The sequence below is a fragment of the Macrotis lagotis genome, chromosome 6 (genome assembly GCF_037893015.1).
Source record: "Macrotis lagotis isolate mMagLag1 chromosome 6, bilby.v1.9.chrom.fasta, whole genome shotgun sequence".
NCBI lineage: Eukaryota > Metazoa > Chordata > Mammalia > Peramelemorphia > Peramelidae > Macrotis > Macrotis lagotis.
The window spans coordinates 15,075,381-15,091,692 of NC_133663.1; the positions used below are offsets into that span (position 1 = coordinate 15,075,381).

Genomic DNA, 16,312 nt, shown 5'->3' on the forward strand with positions numbered 1-16,312 from the left:
ATGATAAGCATTCCAATGTGGAATGGGTTTCCTTGGGAAAGTAAAAGTAAAGGTCGAATGGAACTTCCTTCATATGTGATTTTTTTAAATTTGTGAACTAGATGGCCACTGAAATCTTACTCAATCCTACCAGCCTTATCCAATCAACAAGCCCTTTATTTATGTGCCTACTGTGCATCTAGTATTGCCCTAGGCTTTGGAGATTCAAATTCTTGTCCTAATGGATTTTACATTATCCTCAGGGAAGTTTTTCACAATGTGACCCCTGTTCCCCTTCAGAAACAAAATAATAATGCCCCCACACTATCTTTCTTATTGTTCATTATGTGTTTCTTTATCTCCTATCTCTTTTTGCTTTCTATCCCGTGTCCTATCTTTGCCTTTGCACTGGCAAAGCTGGGAATACACCATACCTGAAATAACCTGCCTCCTCCCCTCTGCCAATTGAAGACTTAGCTCCTGTTCCCCCTTTTACCCATAGCATACTATGACATACTGGACTCTTGTCAATAGTTTCTTAACCCCCAAATTGCCTTCTTTATGCGTTGGATATACCCATATACATACAACTTGCTTGAAAGCAGGAATTGTTAACACCTTTTTTCAAAAATTCAGTCAACGCCTCAGTAGACACGTAAAAAAATGCTGATTGAGTGAATAAGGGAAAAAAGGTTGTCAGATAAGTATCAGTTTCATCAGTTTAATCCACTAGTGATATACGTAGCCACTGTGTATTATGCTATTATTTCCTTCTAGAATCTTAGAAGCTTGTAGTGAAATGGCCAGACTACTAAACACATAACCCCTGTTTTTTTCTAGCCATTCAACTGGGCAAATTACACAAATGAAATCATGTCAACTGTGAAAATTAGTGTTACAAATGAGGAAGATGTGATTGTGTATGCTCCTGAATATTTAATCAAACTTAAATTCATTCTTACCAAATATTCTCCCAGGTAGGTGCCTGCCTGTCTTTTCATGAATCACACTTTAATGTCACTATATTCTCTAGAAGCCTTGCAGCCTCATCTTTCTTGTTGCTGGGTGGTGGTGTTTTTTTATACAGAGATCTTCAAAATTTAATGTCCTGGCGGTTCATTATGGATCTCGTAAGCAGCCTCAGCCGAACCTACAAGGAGTCAAGAAATGCTTTCCGGAAGGTGAAGAAAAATCTCTCTCTTCTTAAGACTTAAGCTTAAAGAGATCCAAAGTTGGGGACCTTGGTGTGTCCATCACATGAATATGGCGAACTTGGCAAGGGGGAAAAATGCCAAGTGCTAGCTGTCTAGCCCAAGTTTAAATATGTCACTTAGGAGGGGAAAAAAAGTCCTGCTACACTGAGGATAGTCATCTTACATCTCCTGAAGTGTGTGTGGGAAGGCCCTGAAGTGCCTGTTCTGTGTCAGGTGCTGTCCGAGGTGCTAGCTAAAAGACTGGCTAGCGGTCTGTCTCTTTTATAAGAAAGATGGTGACTTCATTGGTGTCACTGCTAAAATTGGAATCAATAAGGTAATTAACTTCCATGTCCATGAGAGTGTATAATGTAAAGAAAATCCAGAGACATTTGCTCATGCTATAGCCCTATCAGATTCAGAGTTCGAGGCAGTTTTAGTCTTCTAGAGCAGAATGGGACCCATGAACTTAATAATAAATAGATTTTGTTTTCCTTTATGAGCCAATATATGTTACTGTTTGCTTGCCAATAGATTGTTCAACGATTTATTCCATAGATGTGTATAACAAAAAAAATTTCAGACTGCCAGATGTAGAGCAACTCTCTCATTAACAAATGGATACCAATCATCCAAAGAAAGGGCCCTAGAGTTGAAGCAAGCATATTGGGTTTCTACATGAGGGTAAGGGAGGGCTACTAGAATGTCAGGGCTAGTCTTTTGAGATCATAATGAATGTGCCATAAATGTTTTCTAATAACAAGTATTTTCAGATATTTATGCAAATGAACTATGTGATGATAATAATAATAGCATATATAATTTTTGAAGTTTCAAGGTGCTTTATAGGTATTTTATCATTTCATCATAATATCATTATTATCACTACATTACAATTGGGAAAACTAAGTGACATCCCCAGAGTTACATAGTAAGTGTCTGAAGCAAGATTTGAACTAAGAACTTTCTAGATTCTAGTCCAGAAATGTACCTACTACACTATCTAGCCCTGAAATCCATAAGCATTACTTGTGCCTGCAGAAAACCTAAAAGGCATATCTTGAACCATATTTAAAACAAGAGAGTGCCATATTGAAAGTAATCTGTGAAGATTCATTGGATTGTTTAGCTTTCAGCTACTTGCCAAGTGTAATGAAGATTCCTTAAACTCAGGAGATTCTCAAAGAGGACAGTTTCAGTTGGTCAGTACTCGAATGGACACCATCGTGATGCTTCTAGCTATGAAAATTTAGACTGAAAAGGCAGGAATATTTTCCTGTTTATTAGAGACTGATCCAAAATCTTACCCCTCTCAAAGATGGAATATTGTCCCTACGTCTTTTGGACCTTAATTCCCATTTGTATTAACAACATGGATGATGACAAAGTATTATATTCCACATCAGTCCTGAAAAATATTAACATGTAGCCACATCAGAGGGTTTTAAGGAGGCATTTTAACAATGATCCAAATTTCTGAAAAAATTTAGGCAAATAGTTAAACTGAGTGGTACTTTTCCCTTACATTGGGTCTTTTTGAGTCTCTCTTGAGATTTAAGAGGTTTTTTAAAAAAAATTTATTTATTTAAGGCAATGGGGTTAAATGACTTGCCCAAGGTCACACAGCTAGGCAATTATTAAGCATCTGAGGCTGGATTTGAACTCAAGCCTCCTTGCCCCAGGGCCAGTGCTCTATCCACTGAGCCTTCTGGCTGCCCAAAATTATTTCAAATCATAGAATTCCATGAAGTTTTAAGTTGAAGCCCTTGACTCTCAGGACAAACCAACACAAGTTCTATTTTGTATTTCCCCTCAACAGGCTCTTTATGGTACAACCGCTGAAACAGCCACTTGGCGACGTTGTGTTAATTATGTCAATGGGAATATGGAAAATGCTGTCGGACGGCTTTATGTGCAAGAAGCTTTTGCTGGCAACAGTAAACACGTGGTAATGTTTTTTGGCACAGTTGACTGGGTTATTTATTTGTACTCAACAATATAAGGCAACAGTCAGAAATTAGTTAAGTATCTTATTCAAAGAATATGAAGTCTGTAATTTTTTCTTTGTTCTTCCTATAACTTTCATTACTAGGTCCTTTTCATTTTTTTTAATCAATGTAAAGCCCATGAAACTTTGCTTTTTCAATTCCTTCTGCTTTTTCAAAGCATCTAAAACAGAAGACACATAGGTGCTAGTTGATACATACTACTTCTGGAAAGCATTTCAAACTTAGCTGGTAATGTCTTTATAATTTTAGGGTGGTCATGTTTGAAGGAATAGCACAACCAAAAAGATACAGTCTTCATAGCATCTCTGGTTTTGCAGGAATCTGCCAATATGTCAGAGGCCATTGTCATATCTCATTCAATTAAAGTATCTAGGCTAATTCAAAGTAACCACAGTGACTTCAGCATTGTCTGACCAAAAAGCTGTGTAAATTACTCACAAATTGAAATAAAAAAGACAATAATATTTATCTTAAAATGATGTAAGATAATGAGTTGACCTTACAATGAGTCCTAAAACTTTCTATTTTTAGTGGGGTTTTTTTGCAAGGCAATGGGGTTAAGTGGCTTGCCCAAGGCCACACAGCTAGGTCATTATTAAGTGTCTGAGGTCACATTTGAACTCAGGTTCTCCTGACTCAAGGGCCAGTGCTCTATCTACTGCACCACCTAGCTGCTCCTATTCTTTTTTATTTTAATGCTAAATTTGTCTTTTGCTGTATTCCAATGATTTGGTATATTGTTCCAAGGATTTTGATATATGTTCCTTGATTCTTTATCATAAAATTACACTTCTATTACTTTGGATATTAAGTATAACTTTGCCAAATTCTCCATTTTAATATGCCTAAGCATAGGTTTTTAATGGAGTTTAAATTAAGAATTATCCCACCATCTCTTGGGTAAACTTTTAACTCTTTGTGATGTGTGCAAGCTTGTCTAATATTATGTTAGCACAATTTGGGAAACATTGTCATTCTCTTCTTCAATACGTTAACATCTTTTTCAAAGGTCATTTTTTCCTCAATGGAGAAAAGACGTCTGGGTTAACCAGAAAAAGAAAAAAGAAAAATAATTTTTCTGAGTGGATGTTTAATGTATAGAGAACATAGCTGAAAAACTTTCCTATATGCCTAAAAGTTCTAGGCATATTCCAAATTAGATGCATCTGTTTACAAAGAAGAAAAATGCAATTTCCAAGTCTTCAATACATCATTTTTTATATTGATCAGTTAGCTGGCAGAGACAGTTCAAATATGGTCTCAAATAATAAATAGCTTGACCAAGGGCAAGACTATTAAGCCTGTTTTGCCTCAGTTTTCTCATCTGTAAAATTGAACAGAAGAAGGAAATATCAATTCCCAAGTTGGCTCACATGGATTCTGAAATGACTTTCCAGCAATTCATTACTGGGGCTTTTTTCTTTAGAGCAATTTAAAATTGAATTTCTCCCTTTTCTTCCAACTTCAGGAACCTTATATCAAATTGTAGAAAAATCAATAACAACCCTTCTGGCTGCCACATCATTCTCAAAGTCTTTGCTATTTTCTAAGGATTGCTTAGACTGTTTTGCAGCAATAATAAGACACTTTGGCTCACAGAATAGTAGATTTGGAGTTGAAAGTGACCCGAGTGGCGATCGTGTCCACTTACATCATTTTACAAATAACAGCTGAGGTTCAGGGAGATTCAATTACTTGCCCACAGTCAGCTCTTAGCAGGTTTTTTGGTATGTTTTCAAGATTTTTCTTTTGCACAGTCACTGAAGTATGCTTAGGTATAACCACACTTCCTGGTGCAGATGAAACCACCCCTTTGAACACAAACAAACAAATAAAACTTCAAAGGACATTGTCATCCATAGTCCTGAGAAATACTGACATCCTTAATCCTATACACATTTTTATTTTTGGCTCTAGTACCAACTGCAGTAAACTGACTCATAAATGGAGATTCTAATTTTCTCTTTCCTTAGACAGCATCATTCTGCTGTAAAGTTACGATATATCCCACTGAGCCTCTCTAGGAACCTGAGAAGCTCTTCACAGAATGGACTGATCCTCTTACTTCACCTTGTATTTGGTTTGTTTCAGGTGGATGATCTGATTGCTCAGATTCGGGAAGTTTTCATTAAGATTTTAGATGACCTCAGTTGGATGGATGCTGAGACTAAAAAAAAAGCAGAAGAAAAGGTAAAGACCTGGGAGAATTTTCAAGGGAGGTGGGTTGCGGGTAGAAGCATAACCCAGAAAGGAAAGCGTCACAGTCATGAATCAAAAATTCTCATTGCTGCAAATACTAGCCTGCCTATATACATACATATATGTTCCTTTTTAAATCGTTGAAACCATTGTGTAGTCACAGCCTGGTTTCTATTCGATAAGAAAGATACAATTGCTGATCACAATTCTTTTGGTCCCTTGCAACCTTTCTCAAAATTCTGATCTATGCACACAGCTTGGATGTTCAGTCCCCAACTGAACTGCAAAATTCCCATGTCCAGGTGAAAAACCATTTCCAGATAAGCTGTTGTTAAGTCTTGGCAAAGGAATATTCTATTTTTTTTAAAGTTGAGATGTATGGTTAGACATTATCATTTCTTTGAACCTCAGTTCCTTAACCTGTAAAATGGGAATTTTAAACAAAAACGTTTGGCAGATTCAAAGCATGATGTAGCCACTATCATTGTTCTTATTTGTTTCTATGCTGTTGAGAGAGGCAACCTGGCATAGTGTGTAGAGGGTAAACTTTATTTGGATCCTCCATCATGGAGTCACAGGATATAAAACGTAGTCATTCCAACCGTTTTGTATTAGTAATAAAGTGATTTAACCAGAGATAATAAGTCCCAGAGGTACAATCTAAACCCACTATATGCATTGTGTCTCTGGGAGTGCTAGATGGTGTTACTTACAGTGCAGTACTTATCCGACCTGGAGCATTCAACTTAGCCCCAGTAAGAGCAGGATGTGAGTTCAGGTCATGGAAATGAGGAATCTCTCTTTCATCCATTCCATGTCACCTCCTACCATTTCACCTTTGTGAGTCCACAAATTATAAATTAGTTACTAGTCTGCTTTGGTGGACAAAGATTTCCCACTAGAGATTCTTTCTATTGATGAAACCATAACTCTGAACCATACAAAAATTTCTCATTGCATCAAATATCTTTTATGTATCTGCTATTTGTCAGTCCCTCAGCAGGATGTGAGTTCAGGCCATGGAAATGAGGAATCTCTCTTTCATCCATTCCATGTCACCTCCTACCATTTCACCTTTCTGCACCTACACGTTATAAATAAGTTACTAGTCTTCTTGGGTGGACAAAGATTTCCCACTAGAAATTCCTTATATTGATGAAACCATAACTCTTAATCAAACAAATTTCTCCTTGCATCAAAAATCTTTTAAGGATCTGCCATTTGTCAATCCCTCTGCACTGAGATCACAAATGAAAAACTGAAAATCCTGTTTCCCCCCAAGGAACTTACATATGTATGCATTTTTGTATTGGTGATTATGAATACATTTATACATCTATACTATAAACTCTTAACATTACAAAAATGTATGTAAGAAAAACAGTTATGTGATGCAGACCTAGTATGGTTTATGTGTATATTCTATGCTTAAATATTCTAACAAGATAAATGCACATATAGGGTTCATATGTATAGGCACATGCATGTGTCCACACACATTCAGACACCTATAGTTTTATGGGGGGTGTTTTTTGTGGTTTTTGCAAAGCAGTAGGGTTAAGTGACTTGCCCTAAGGCACATGGCTAGGTAATTATTAAGTATCTGAGATTGTATTTAAACTCAGGTCCTCCTGACTCCAAGGCCAGTGTTCTTATCCACTGCACCACCTAGCTGCCCCATATACCTAGAGTTGAGTTGTACAATTGAATCAAAAGATTCAATTGTGCAGATTTTGGATTCCTCATACACATAGTCAGGTTTCACACTGCCTAAGTGATTCACTACAAGTGAATTAGACCCATCTGAAAGTAGCCCTGACTCTTTCAGATCAATTTTTCTAAGTGCTAAGTTAATAAACAATGCCACTCTCACCTGGGGATCACTATGTCCTCTTGTAGTGGGTCATTTTGGATTAAGATGTTGATAAGAAATAGTTTCAGTTGACCAAATCTGTATCAAAGATCAATTCTATTCTTAATCACGAGGAGTACCAAACAATTATGACTCCTTTTATGACCCAAGGGAGAAATAGAAATATTTGGCCTGGATTTCCACAAATTGTGATAATGTCTCTCCTATTCGTATAAACAAGTTGGAGAGATGTAGACTTCAATTTTGTTTATTGGCCAGACCCAAAGAGTTTTTTTTTTGGTTTCAGAGTCTTGGTTTTAGCTTTTTGGTCTCCTGAATTGTGTCTCTAATGGAAGGATTCATTAGTGCCCAGAATGAGAACCCTTGGATCCAAATGGGCAACTGAGTAATGAGGTCATGTCCTGCAAATTCAATTAAGCTGTGGTGGTCTCCCTACTTGTAAGAGAGGTTCTCAACAATAGCTCTTGATTATCCATGCCATTTCCCAGTTCGATCTCTTCTCTTGAGCCGTTCCCTTGCAACCTGTCTCTTCTCTTTTATTAGAATCTTTGGGTCCTTCACTATCAGCTCAAGCTTCCCCCAGACCCTGTAGTTGTTAGTTTGCCTTCTGAGACTACCTTCTCTCTCCTCAGTCATGTCCAACTCTTCATGACCCTACTTGGGGGTTTTCTTGGCAAAACTACCAGAGTGGTTTGCCTTTTCTTTCTCAGCTTTTTAAAGGGAGGGCCAAAGACTGAAGGGAAAAGAGCTTCCTGTGGTCAGGTAGCAACAATTCCTGTCATCACTGTTGTACTGTGTAGACAGGAGCATTTCAAAAGTGAACTTTCCTCATCCGATTGCTGACTCAACTTTCCAGAATATAGGTTGTCTTAATTGCCATTAGACTTAACTCTCTATGAAAATTCTATGTGCTCCCCACATTTTTTTAATAAAGGGACAAAACCATAGAGTGAAGGATATCATTCTATTCTCTAAACGTTATATGATTCATACTCTACTATACATGGAAAAGAAAACTCATCCTCCAGCATTCCTGCATTTACTGCAATGTTACTTAATAGTCCTCTTCATTGATTTTGAGATTTAGGAGCTTCCATAATTGTGATGGCACATTGATTTGAAATCAAATCAATGGGAATTAATTACAAAGATATAATAGACAAATGAATAGTTGTATTTATATCATAGAAATTTCTTTGGAGAATTAATTGCAATATGTAGATGAGAAATTCACTGAAGTTTTCAGGTCAAGGTGCCAATAATCCTGGTACGACTTGGCATGTATTTAATATGTAGGTGAGGTGAGCTGGCAATCATACTGAAGGACCATTCATCTTTGCCATTCAGTGAAACAATACCCTTGACCTTGAAGGACAATCATTGTCTTGAAAAATTACTCTATTGAGGACATAAGCGTGGAGTTGCTAACATTGTACTAAGAGTTGCCCCAAGCTCAAACACTTTTTGTTTCTCCATCAGATTAATGTAGTGGAAAGATGATTACAGGAGACTGGAATAGCAGCCCACACCATCAGCTCCCACATAATATGTAAGCAAGAACCTCTCTTTAGAAAAACAATTTCATCAAACTCAGATTCATATATAGAGTGGTGCCTTCTCAATTTTCATTTTGAGTAAATTTTTGAGAAAGCTGCAACAATGAGAAAGCCCTTGTAAAAATTAACCACTGTCTTGTTTTTAGTAACCTTTGGATTTTTTGAAAATGAGATTTTTTTTAGTTCATCATGGGAACCTATTATTTACAGGACTGTTACTTGAAGGTACATGGGTATCAAGAATTATTTTTTGTGAATAATGAGGTTCTTTGTGAAATGTCATATTTATTTTAGATTTTTCCAGTTAATTTCCAAATTCAATCTTCTCAATTTTATAGGCCATGGCAATTAAGGAAAGGATTGGCTACCCTGATGACATCATTGTAAATGAAGATAAACTGAATAAAGAGTACAGTGAGGTAAGTGTTATAAGGGAATGGGACAAATGATGCTCAGAATTGGTGGAATTGCATTTAAAGTAGGCTATATTGGCATATACAATATATTGGTTATATTGACATATACTATATATATATATATATGTTATGTTTTATTTAAAAATGTTCTTCCTTTCCTAGAAATTTTCGTTTTGTGAGTCTAGTCATTCTATTTCTCAGGGCACCACAAAAAGTACAACAAAGTTTTCTGATCTACATTATTAGAGTGGCCTTCTTCACTAGCTCTCCCTGGACCAATGAAATCACAGGTCCACATAATGAGGTTTTGGGGGGGGGGTTGCTTTTATAGGGCAATGGGAGTTAAGTGATTTGCCCAAGATCACACAGTTAGGTAATTAAGTGTCTGAGGCTCAATTTGAACTGAATTCAGGTGCTCTATCCACTGTGCCACCTAGCTGCCCCCACATAATAATTTTACAAAGAATTAATAATAATTCAGGTAAACATATTTAGTAAGCATCTACTAGGACCTGCTGGAGAAGGAAATAGCAAACGACTTTAGTCTCTTTGCCAAGAAAATCCTCAAAGGGATCATGAAGCATAGGACACAACTAAAATTGCAGAAGAACAATAGCACTATGGCCCAGGTGCTATACAATCCTCTAAGAATTCAGAGACTGGAGTGAAACAGCCTTCATTTCCTCAAGTTTATATTTTCCTGGAATGATAGCTACCAGGGGCAGTGAGGAGAGGGAGAAGAAACAGAGAGATGGAGAGAGTCAGAGAGTTAGGGTTAGGGTTAGGGAGAGAGGATTGAGGTAAATATACAGTTAATAATCCCAACTGTGAATCTGAATGAGATGAATGTACTCATAAAACAGAAGTTGATAGCAGAGTAGATTAAAAACCAGAAGAGAGAGAGAGAATTAAAAAATTGGGGTAATCAGGAAGCAAAGGACCTGACCAAAAGTCTTGAAGGATTCAAAATGAGAGACGTGGAAAGGGAGATGGACAATCTGTACAAATAGGAGCAGGCAGGAGAACTGTGATCTTAACTCCTCCAGAATGTCTTAGGAATGATGTGAGAAATAGTTCCAAAGGACTTGGAAAATGAAGCTTGTTAAAGTCTAAACTGAGATGTTTATATTCTTCTTTAGAGGCAAAAGAGAGTCATTTAAATAAGAGAGTGACATGGAAGATTATTTTGGCAGCTCTACGGACATAGATCAGAGTGGGGAAAATAGAGCAGGGCAGACGAATTATAACAGTTGGAAACAGGTGATGGAGAACTGAACTGGGGATGTGGCCAAGAGAAAGAAAGAGAATCAACCCACCAAAGTCATCAGTGGAAACTCATGATACCAAACTCAAAACTTGTGCCTCTGAAATTGTTCTCCATTGTTTCAGGCTAGAATCCTACAGGCAAAACTTAGGCATGGCTAAAACTATTTTAGCATCTTCCCATATCGTTAATTGGAGGAGAGTCCCAAAAGAGAATGGGATTTTAAAGAGTTGAGAGAATCTAACTCTGGGATTTTTACATGTTGGCGTGTATGATCTCTTTCAAATAACACAAATTTGGAGCTCATTCCCTCATATGGAAACATCCCATTTCCCTCTGCTCTTCTCATCTTTTGGGAACATATTTTGGGGTTCTGCCTTCTTACAAACAATGCATGCACACACACACACACACACACACACACACACACACAGTGAGGATGAATAAAAATGAATTATCTCCACAGGGAATTCAGAGGAATAATGACAGGATATGTAGACTACCTCAACCTAAAATCTACATTTTTCCACAACATCCAGGCTCAAAACGAGGGAGCAAAGCATCCCAAATGGGGATTTGGGTCAGTTGTAAACAGAATTCTTAATCCTAGGGTGAAAACATTGGACTGGGAATTCAAGCCAGTCAGAATCTTCCTATTTAATCATATAAATAAATCCATGTTGATTTCCTTTTTTAAAAAAAAGGAGAGAAAAAAATGAATAAATGTTTATAAATTTAAAAATATATTGATGAAATTTAAAAATACGAAATTAGGATCATTTGACTCTACTTTTCCCAATGCAATTCATTTCAACAATCATTTATTAATTGACTGTATGAGTCTGGAACTCAAAAAAATGAAACCAATCCTTCTTTCAAGAAGTTTAAAACCATTTCCCCATTTCCCTCCTCATTCCTTCTTCCTCACCCTCCCCTTTTTTTCTTTCTTCTCTTTGCTTTCTTTCTCCTTTTCTCTCTTATTTCTCCACTCCTCCCTCCCTCTCTCTCTCTCTCTCTCTCTCTCTCTCTCTCTGTCCCTCTCTTCTCCCCTTTCTTTCTCCCTATGTAATTTGCATGTTTGATTAACAAGAGACAGAAGGAAGGAAAGACAAAGATAGGAGGAGGTATGCAGTGGTCCCTTTCATCTCCTGGGTCAGCACTGACATTTCCCTCACTGTGATCCATCCCACAGTCCAAAGTGAATCTCACCCAGAATCAAAGGGAGAGAATGCAGTCCCGAAGACTTTTCTTACCATTCCCCATCCTTATCAAAAATTATTATGTCTATTAAAACCAAGTATTTTTAACTTTAGCCACTGCAAGATCCTTATGACATCTATTAACTTTCTCACTGGCAATGTCTAGAGGATATTTTTAGGGGTGGCTAGTTGGTAAAGCAGATAGAGTAATAGACTTGGCATCAGACTCATCTTTCTAAGTTCAAATCCAGTTTCAGACACAAGTCATGTGAGTGGCCAAGTTGTTTAACTGTGTTGGGCTCAGTTTCCTCTTCTTGAGAAGGAAATAGCAAACCACTTTAGCCAAGAGAACCCAAAATATGGCCATGAAGAGTCAGAATGAGTGAACTACAAGAAGATGATGTTTTTACTGAATGGATCTTAATAAGAGTGTATTGGAAAGGATAGATCTTTGTAAATGAGTTTTGGATCCTTCATTTGTTTCTGCTTGGACCTGCATATATAGTTTATTGGAAACAATAAAAGGTTATTACTGCTTAGTTTAATTGCTAATCTACAGAGGCAAATCCCCAAATCTCTTTAGCTAAAGTATAATTAGAAACTGGATTTATTGCTTTTAAATTGGTCACAATAGAGAAAAATATTTGTCCACCTCAGAAGACAGAAATTTCCTTGTAAATGAGTTGTTTCTGTTTTGTTTTTTGGTTGACAGATGGTATGGGAAACAAGGGTTACAGGGTCACAGTAGTTCTCAGATTGGTATGGTAGGAGAATAGAAAGAAGGAAATTCAAGAACTACTTCTTTGAGCCAAAACTCAAACCCTGGAATAAATGTCAAAGCATTAAAAGAGTGGAATGCACAGTCTGATATCACTTTGTACTGAGGACAGGATTGATATTATGGAAATAATTGAAATTCATTGAGGAAAGCTAGAATTCTAGATCAACTTTAGATCCTATGTAAACATGGTATATGAGGATTGGTTTGAATGACATGGTAGTAAAACATGTTTAAAGCATACATTGTAGATGAATTCTTTTGACAGTAGCTATGATTTGCCTAAATGCAAAGAATTACTTTACATCAATTGAAGTTATTAGAATTGAAGATGATCAAATATGTTCTTTTGAGGTGGAATTGTCTCTTTGAGCTCTCACTACCTTGCTAATGAATGAGCATTAGATCTGATGAACTCTGAGGTCCCTCCTAGCTCTGAGACTGTGAATTCCTCAAAGCCAGGATTGGCATCGTGAACATCTCACAGAGGTCCTCTAACAGGGTTAATTGCCTCGTTCTAATCATTCACTCTCCCTGCTTCAAGTCATTTGTATCAGCACTGCCAAGAGATTTTTCCCGAAGTATTGTTCCCAATATTTCAGTTAGGTCAAGTCACCTTTAAAGGATGAATGAGTCCATTTAGAGACAAACTAGCCTACCTCAAAATGAGAGTGTCATCACACGTCATAATCTATGAAATATATTCACAACATTCAAAACATAAAGAAAATTTATGGCATTTCACCTCTCTATTTGTACATTTAACTAATTGATTGGTAATGTAATGAATGAATCTCAGTCAATTGTCCTAGTGCTCTCAATCATTACTTCATTTTGTTATCCATTCGACTTTCATTCACTGATGATTCTTTTGTGACAACAATGTGACACTTCTCTCTGTGATTTAATAAATGTATTAGCATTCATTATTCTATGACTTCATTCTTTGGAAAATAATTAAAGGCTGTATTGCTGCTTAGTTTCATTGCTGATCAATGGAGGTTGTATGAGCTCATAGAATTTGAGAAAGCATTCTCCCATGCAAGAGATGCATGGATGACTTGATACTATATAAAGATAATATAAAAGCAAAGTGTTGCTCTTATATTTCTAACCTAAAGCCATATTTTCTATATTACAAAGCTGGAATACAAAGAGGAAGAATACTTTGAGAATATCCTAAAAAACCTGATGTTTGGCCAAAATAAACAGCTGAAGAAACTTCGAGAAAAGGTGGACAAGGAAGAGTATGTATATTTTTATTTGTATGTTCTCTGGCCTTCCATTGAAATTGTGCTTAATACACTTTGCTTGCATGACTTAAGCCATCAGATCTGTGTCTTAGTAAGATATCCCTTGTAATAAAGAAAGAAAAAAATGCAGTGGGGGGGAAGAATTCTCCTAAAATACCCAAATCTGTAGTTAAGAATTATTCCCTGTTCCATACCCAGAAGTCACTATTTCTTCAAAGAACAGCAAGAGGGTCTGAGAAAGTCCCTAATCTAATCCAGAGTCTAGCCTGGTCACTATGGCTGCAGTCTTTGCTTGGCATTTATTTGGTTCTCTTCAATTATATCATTGTAGTCATGTGTATGTCACTGAAACCTCTGTCTGCCTCAATCTTCTCTTCTGTAAACTAAAAATCATAATAACCCATACCTCCCAGAATTATTATTAGCTATTATTATTTATCATCATTATTACCATTCCAGACTGCTTTCATGAAGAAGAAAACAGGTTCAAAACTCTACCACAAACTTGCTATTATACCTTTGTTTTCCTCTACCACTCTTAGAAAGACTAAGGTCATATTTTGTGATATATACTAAAGGTTAGATGTCTGGGTTGTTTTGACTTTTGTTATACTTTTTTTTTTAGTTTTTTCAAGGCAATGGGGTTAAGTGGCTTGCCCAAGGCCACACAGCTAGATAATTATTAAGTGTCTGAGCTTAGATTTGAACTCAGGTCCTCCTGACTCCAGGGCTGGTGCTCTATCCACTGCACCACCTAGCTGCCCCCTGTTATACTCATTTAAGTTGTGTCCAACTGTTTGCAATGATCCCGGCAGGTTAGTAATATCAATTATCCCCATTTTATAGATGAGGCACCCACTGACTTGCACAGGTTCTCACAGGTACTCTCTGAGACCTGATTTTGAACTTGTCTTCCTTACTGGAGGTTCTGTCCTCTAGACACCACAACCAAACTGACTTGCAGAAAGATCTTGTGATTCTTCCCCAAACATTTACTACCATGTGTGCTAATGGGTGTGATCTTTCAGAGCCTTACTTACCTCATCTATAAAAAGAGTCTGACAATATCTTATCTTATCTAATGGATAATAGATCTAGAGATGGCAAGTTCATCCTCATTCACTGAGGGGATCACTGATATGATATTGGCACACGTCCAGGTGGTAAGCATCAGAGGTAGTATTCTCTGAGTTCAGAGAATAGAGACTTCCTTCGAAGGAAAGAGCCTTTCTAGTCTTTTGGGTCCTTAAAATCTGAGTAAAGAACTATTTTACCTATATGTAGATAAATTACCCTGCTCATTGTTCATCTTAGCCTTTCCCTAAGCACAGACCCTTGGAGGGTAGAGACTGTGCAGCTTTCACTTCCTTCTAGTATCCCTAGGACAGCATCATGCTGAAGCAGGTAGCTCCATAAATTCTTTTCCATGGTGGCAGTGTGCTCATTATTAGGTGTACACACTGAAATTTGACCTAGGTCCCTCCATGGCTTGGCTGACAGATACCCCCAGATAGCAGTAGAATGTTCTGAGCCTTTGCAATGCAACACAAGTTGCCCTAAGGGCAAGGGAGGGAGCCAGCAATCAACTGGTCTGACAGAATCTGGAACTCATCATACCATTTCTGAGCTAACTGTTGAGAGTCCCAGCTGTAGAAAAAGAAAGGTCAGAGGATAAGTACACTTAATGCTACAGCTACCACACCTTGGATTTGTAAGTCCTAAAATACTCATTGGGAAGATCATCCTGTCAATCTGAGAAGAAAATCACCTTATTATGTAGCTTTTCTCCAATTTGAAAATGTCTTTTCATCCATCAGAACACATTTCATGTCTCCAAAATTCTCTCAATTTAAATTGAAGAGCTGTGCTATGTAGATGTCATCAGTCAAAGTTGAGAGACAGAATAGGCTGTTTTGGGTAATGGGTTCCCTGGGGAACCCATCATACCATTTCATTGGAGGAGAGGAAAGGGCAGGTTATATAAGTACAAGTAATGAAATCTAAAAAATTTAAGAAGGAAAGAATATCCAGATAATCCATAAAGTTAGTGAAGTCTTTAGTAAGAGCTTACTATGGACCACTGAGTCACCATAGAATCAGAAACATGGAAGGAACTTCAGTGACCATCTAGACCAAAGTAACATACCCAAGAAGGTGTCATCTAGTCTCTGCTTGAGCAAATCTAAGATGTTTCACAGGAAATCAAGACCAGTCACTACCTTATTTGTTTCATTTTTTTTCTTTTTGGCTTTTGCAGGGAATGGGGTTAAGGGATATGCCCAAGGTCACATAGCTAGGTAATTATCAAGTGTCTGAGGCCTGATTTGAACTCAGATCCTCCTGACTTCAGGGTTCTTTCTACCACCTTGAACTGATTGTTTAGTCTGTCTATGGTACAGCTGACCCAGAGACCAGGAATTGAGGAAATCAGAAAGTCTGCCTAAATGTAAATTATTCCCTTGATTGTGCTTTCTAGTCTTTGGGTAAAGGATGAATCACCAAAAAAAGTTATCATGCTTGCATTATCTCAGGGTGTTCAATGTAGGATTTCAAGAATTTGGACTATAGGAGTTTTTGTGCTCAGTTCAGAGCA

The 16,312-nt window shown here is 37.2% G+C and overlaps 1 protein-coding gene across 4 annotated transcripts in view; it reads left to right on the forward strand.

Moving 5' to 3' along the window:
* Positions 1-16,312, forward strand: part of MME (membrane metalloendopeptidase) — a 109,469-nt gene that overhangs the window by 62,737 nt on the left and 30,420 nt on the right. For all 4 annotated transcript variants that reach the window (XM_074190786.1, XM_074190787.1, XM_074190788.1 and 1 more), the window contains exons 11-16: positions 820-956; positions 1,067-1,160; positions 2,992-3,120; positions 5,273-5,371; positions 9,148-9,228; positions 13,610-13,713. In XM_074190786.1, the coding sequence (XP_074046887.1) occupies positions 820-956; positions 1,067-1,160; positions 2,992-3,120; positions 5,273-5,371; positions 9,148-9,228; positions 13,610-13,713 (644 nt within the window). The remainder of the gene's footprint in view (positions 1-819; positions 957-1,066; positions 1,161-2,991; positions 3,121-5,272; positions 5,372-9,147; positions 9,229-13,609; positions 13,714-16,312) is intronic.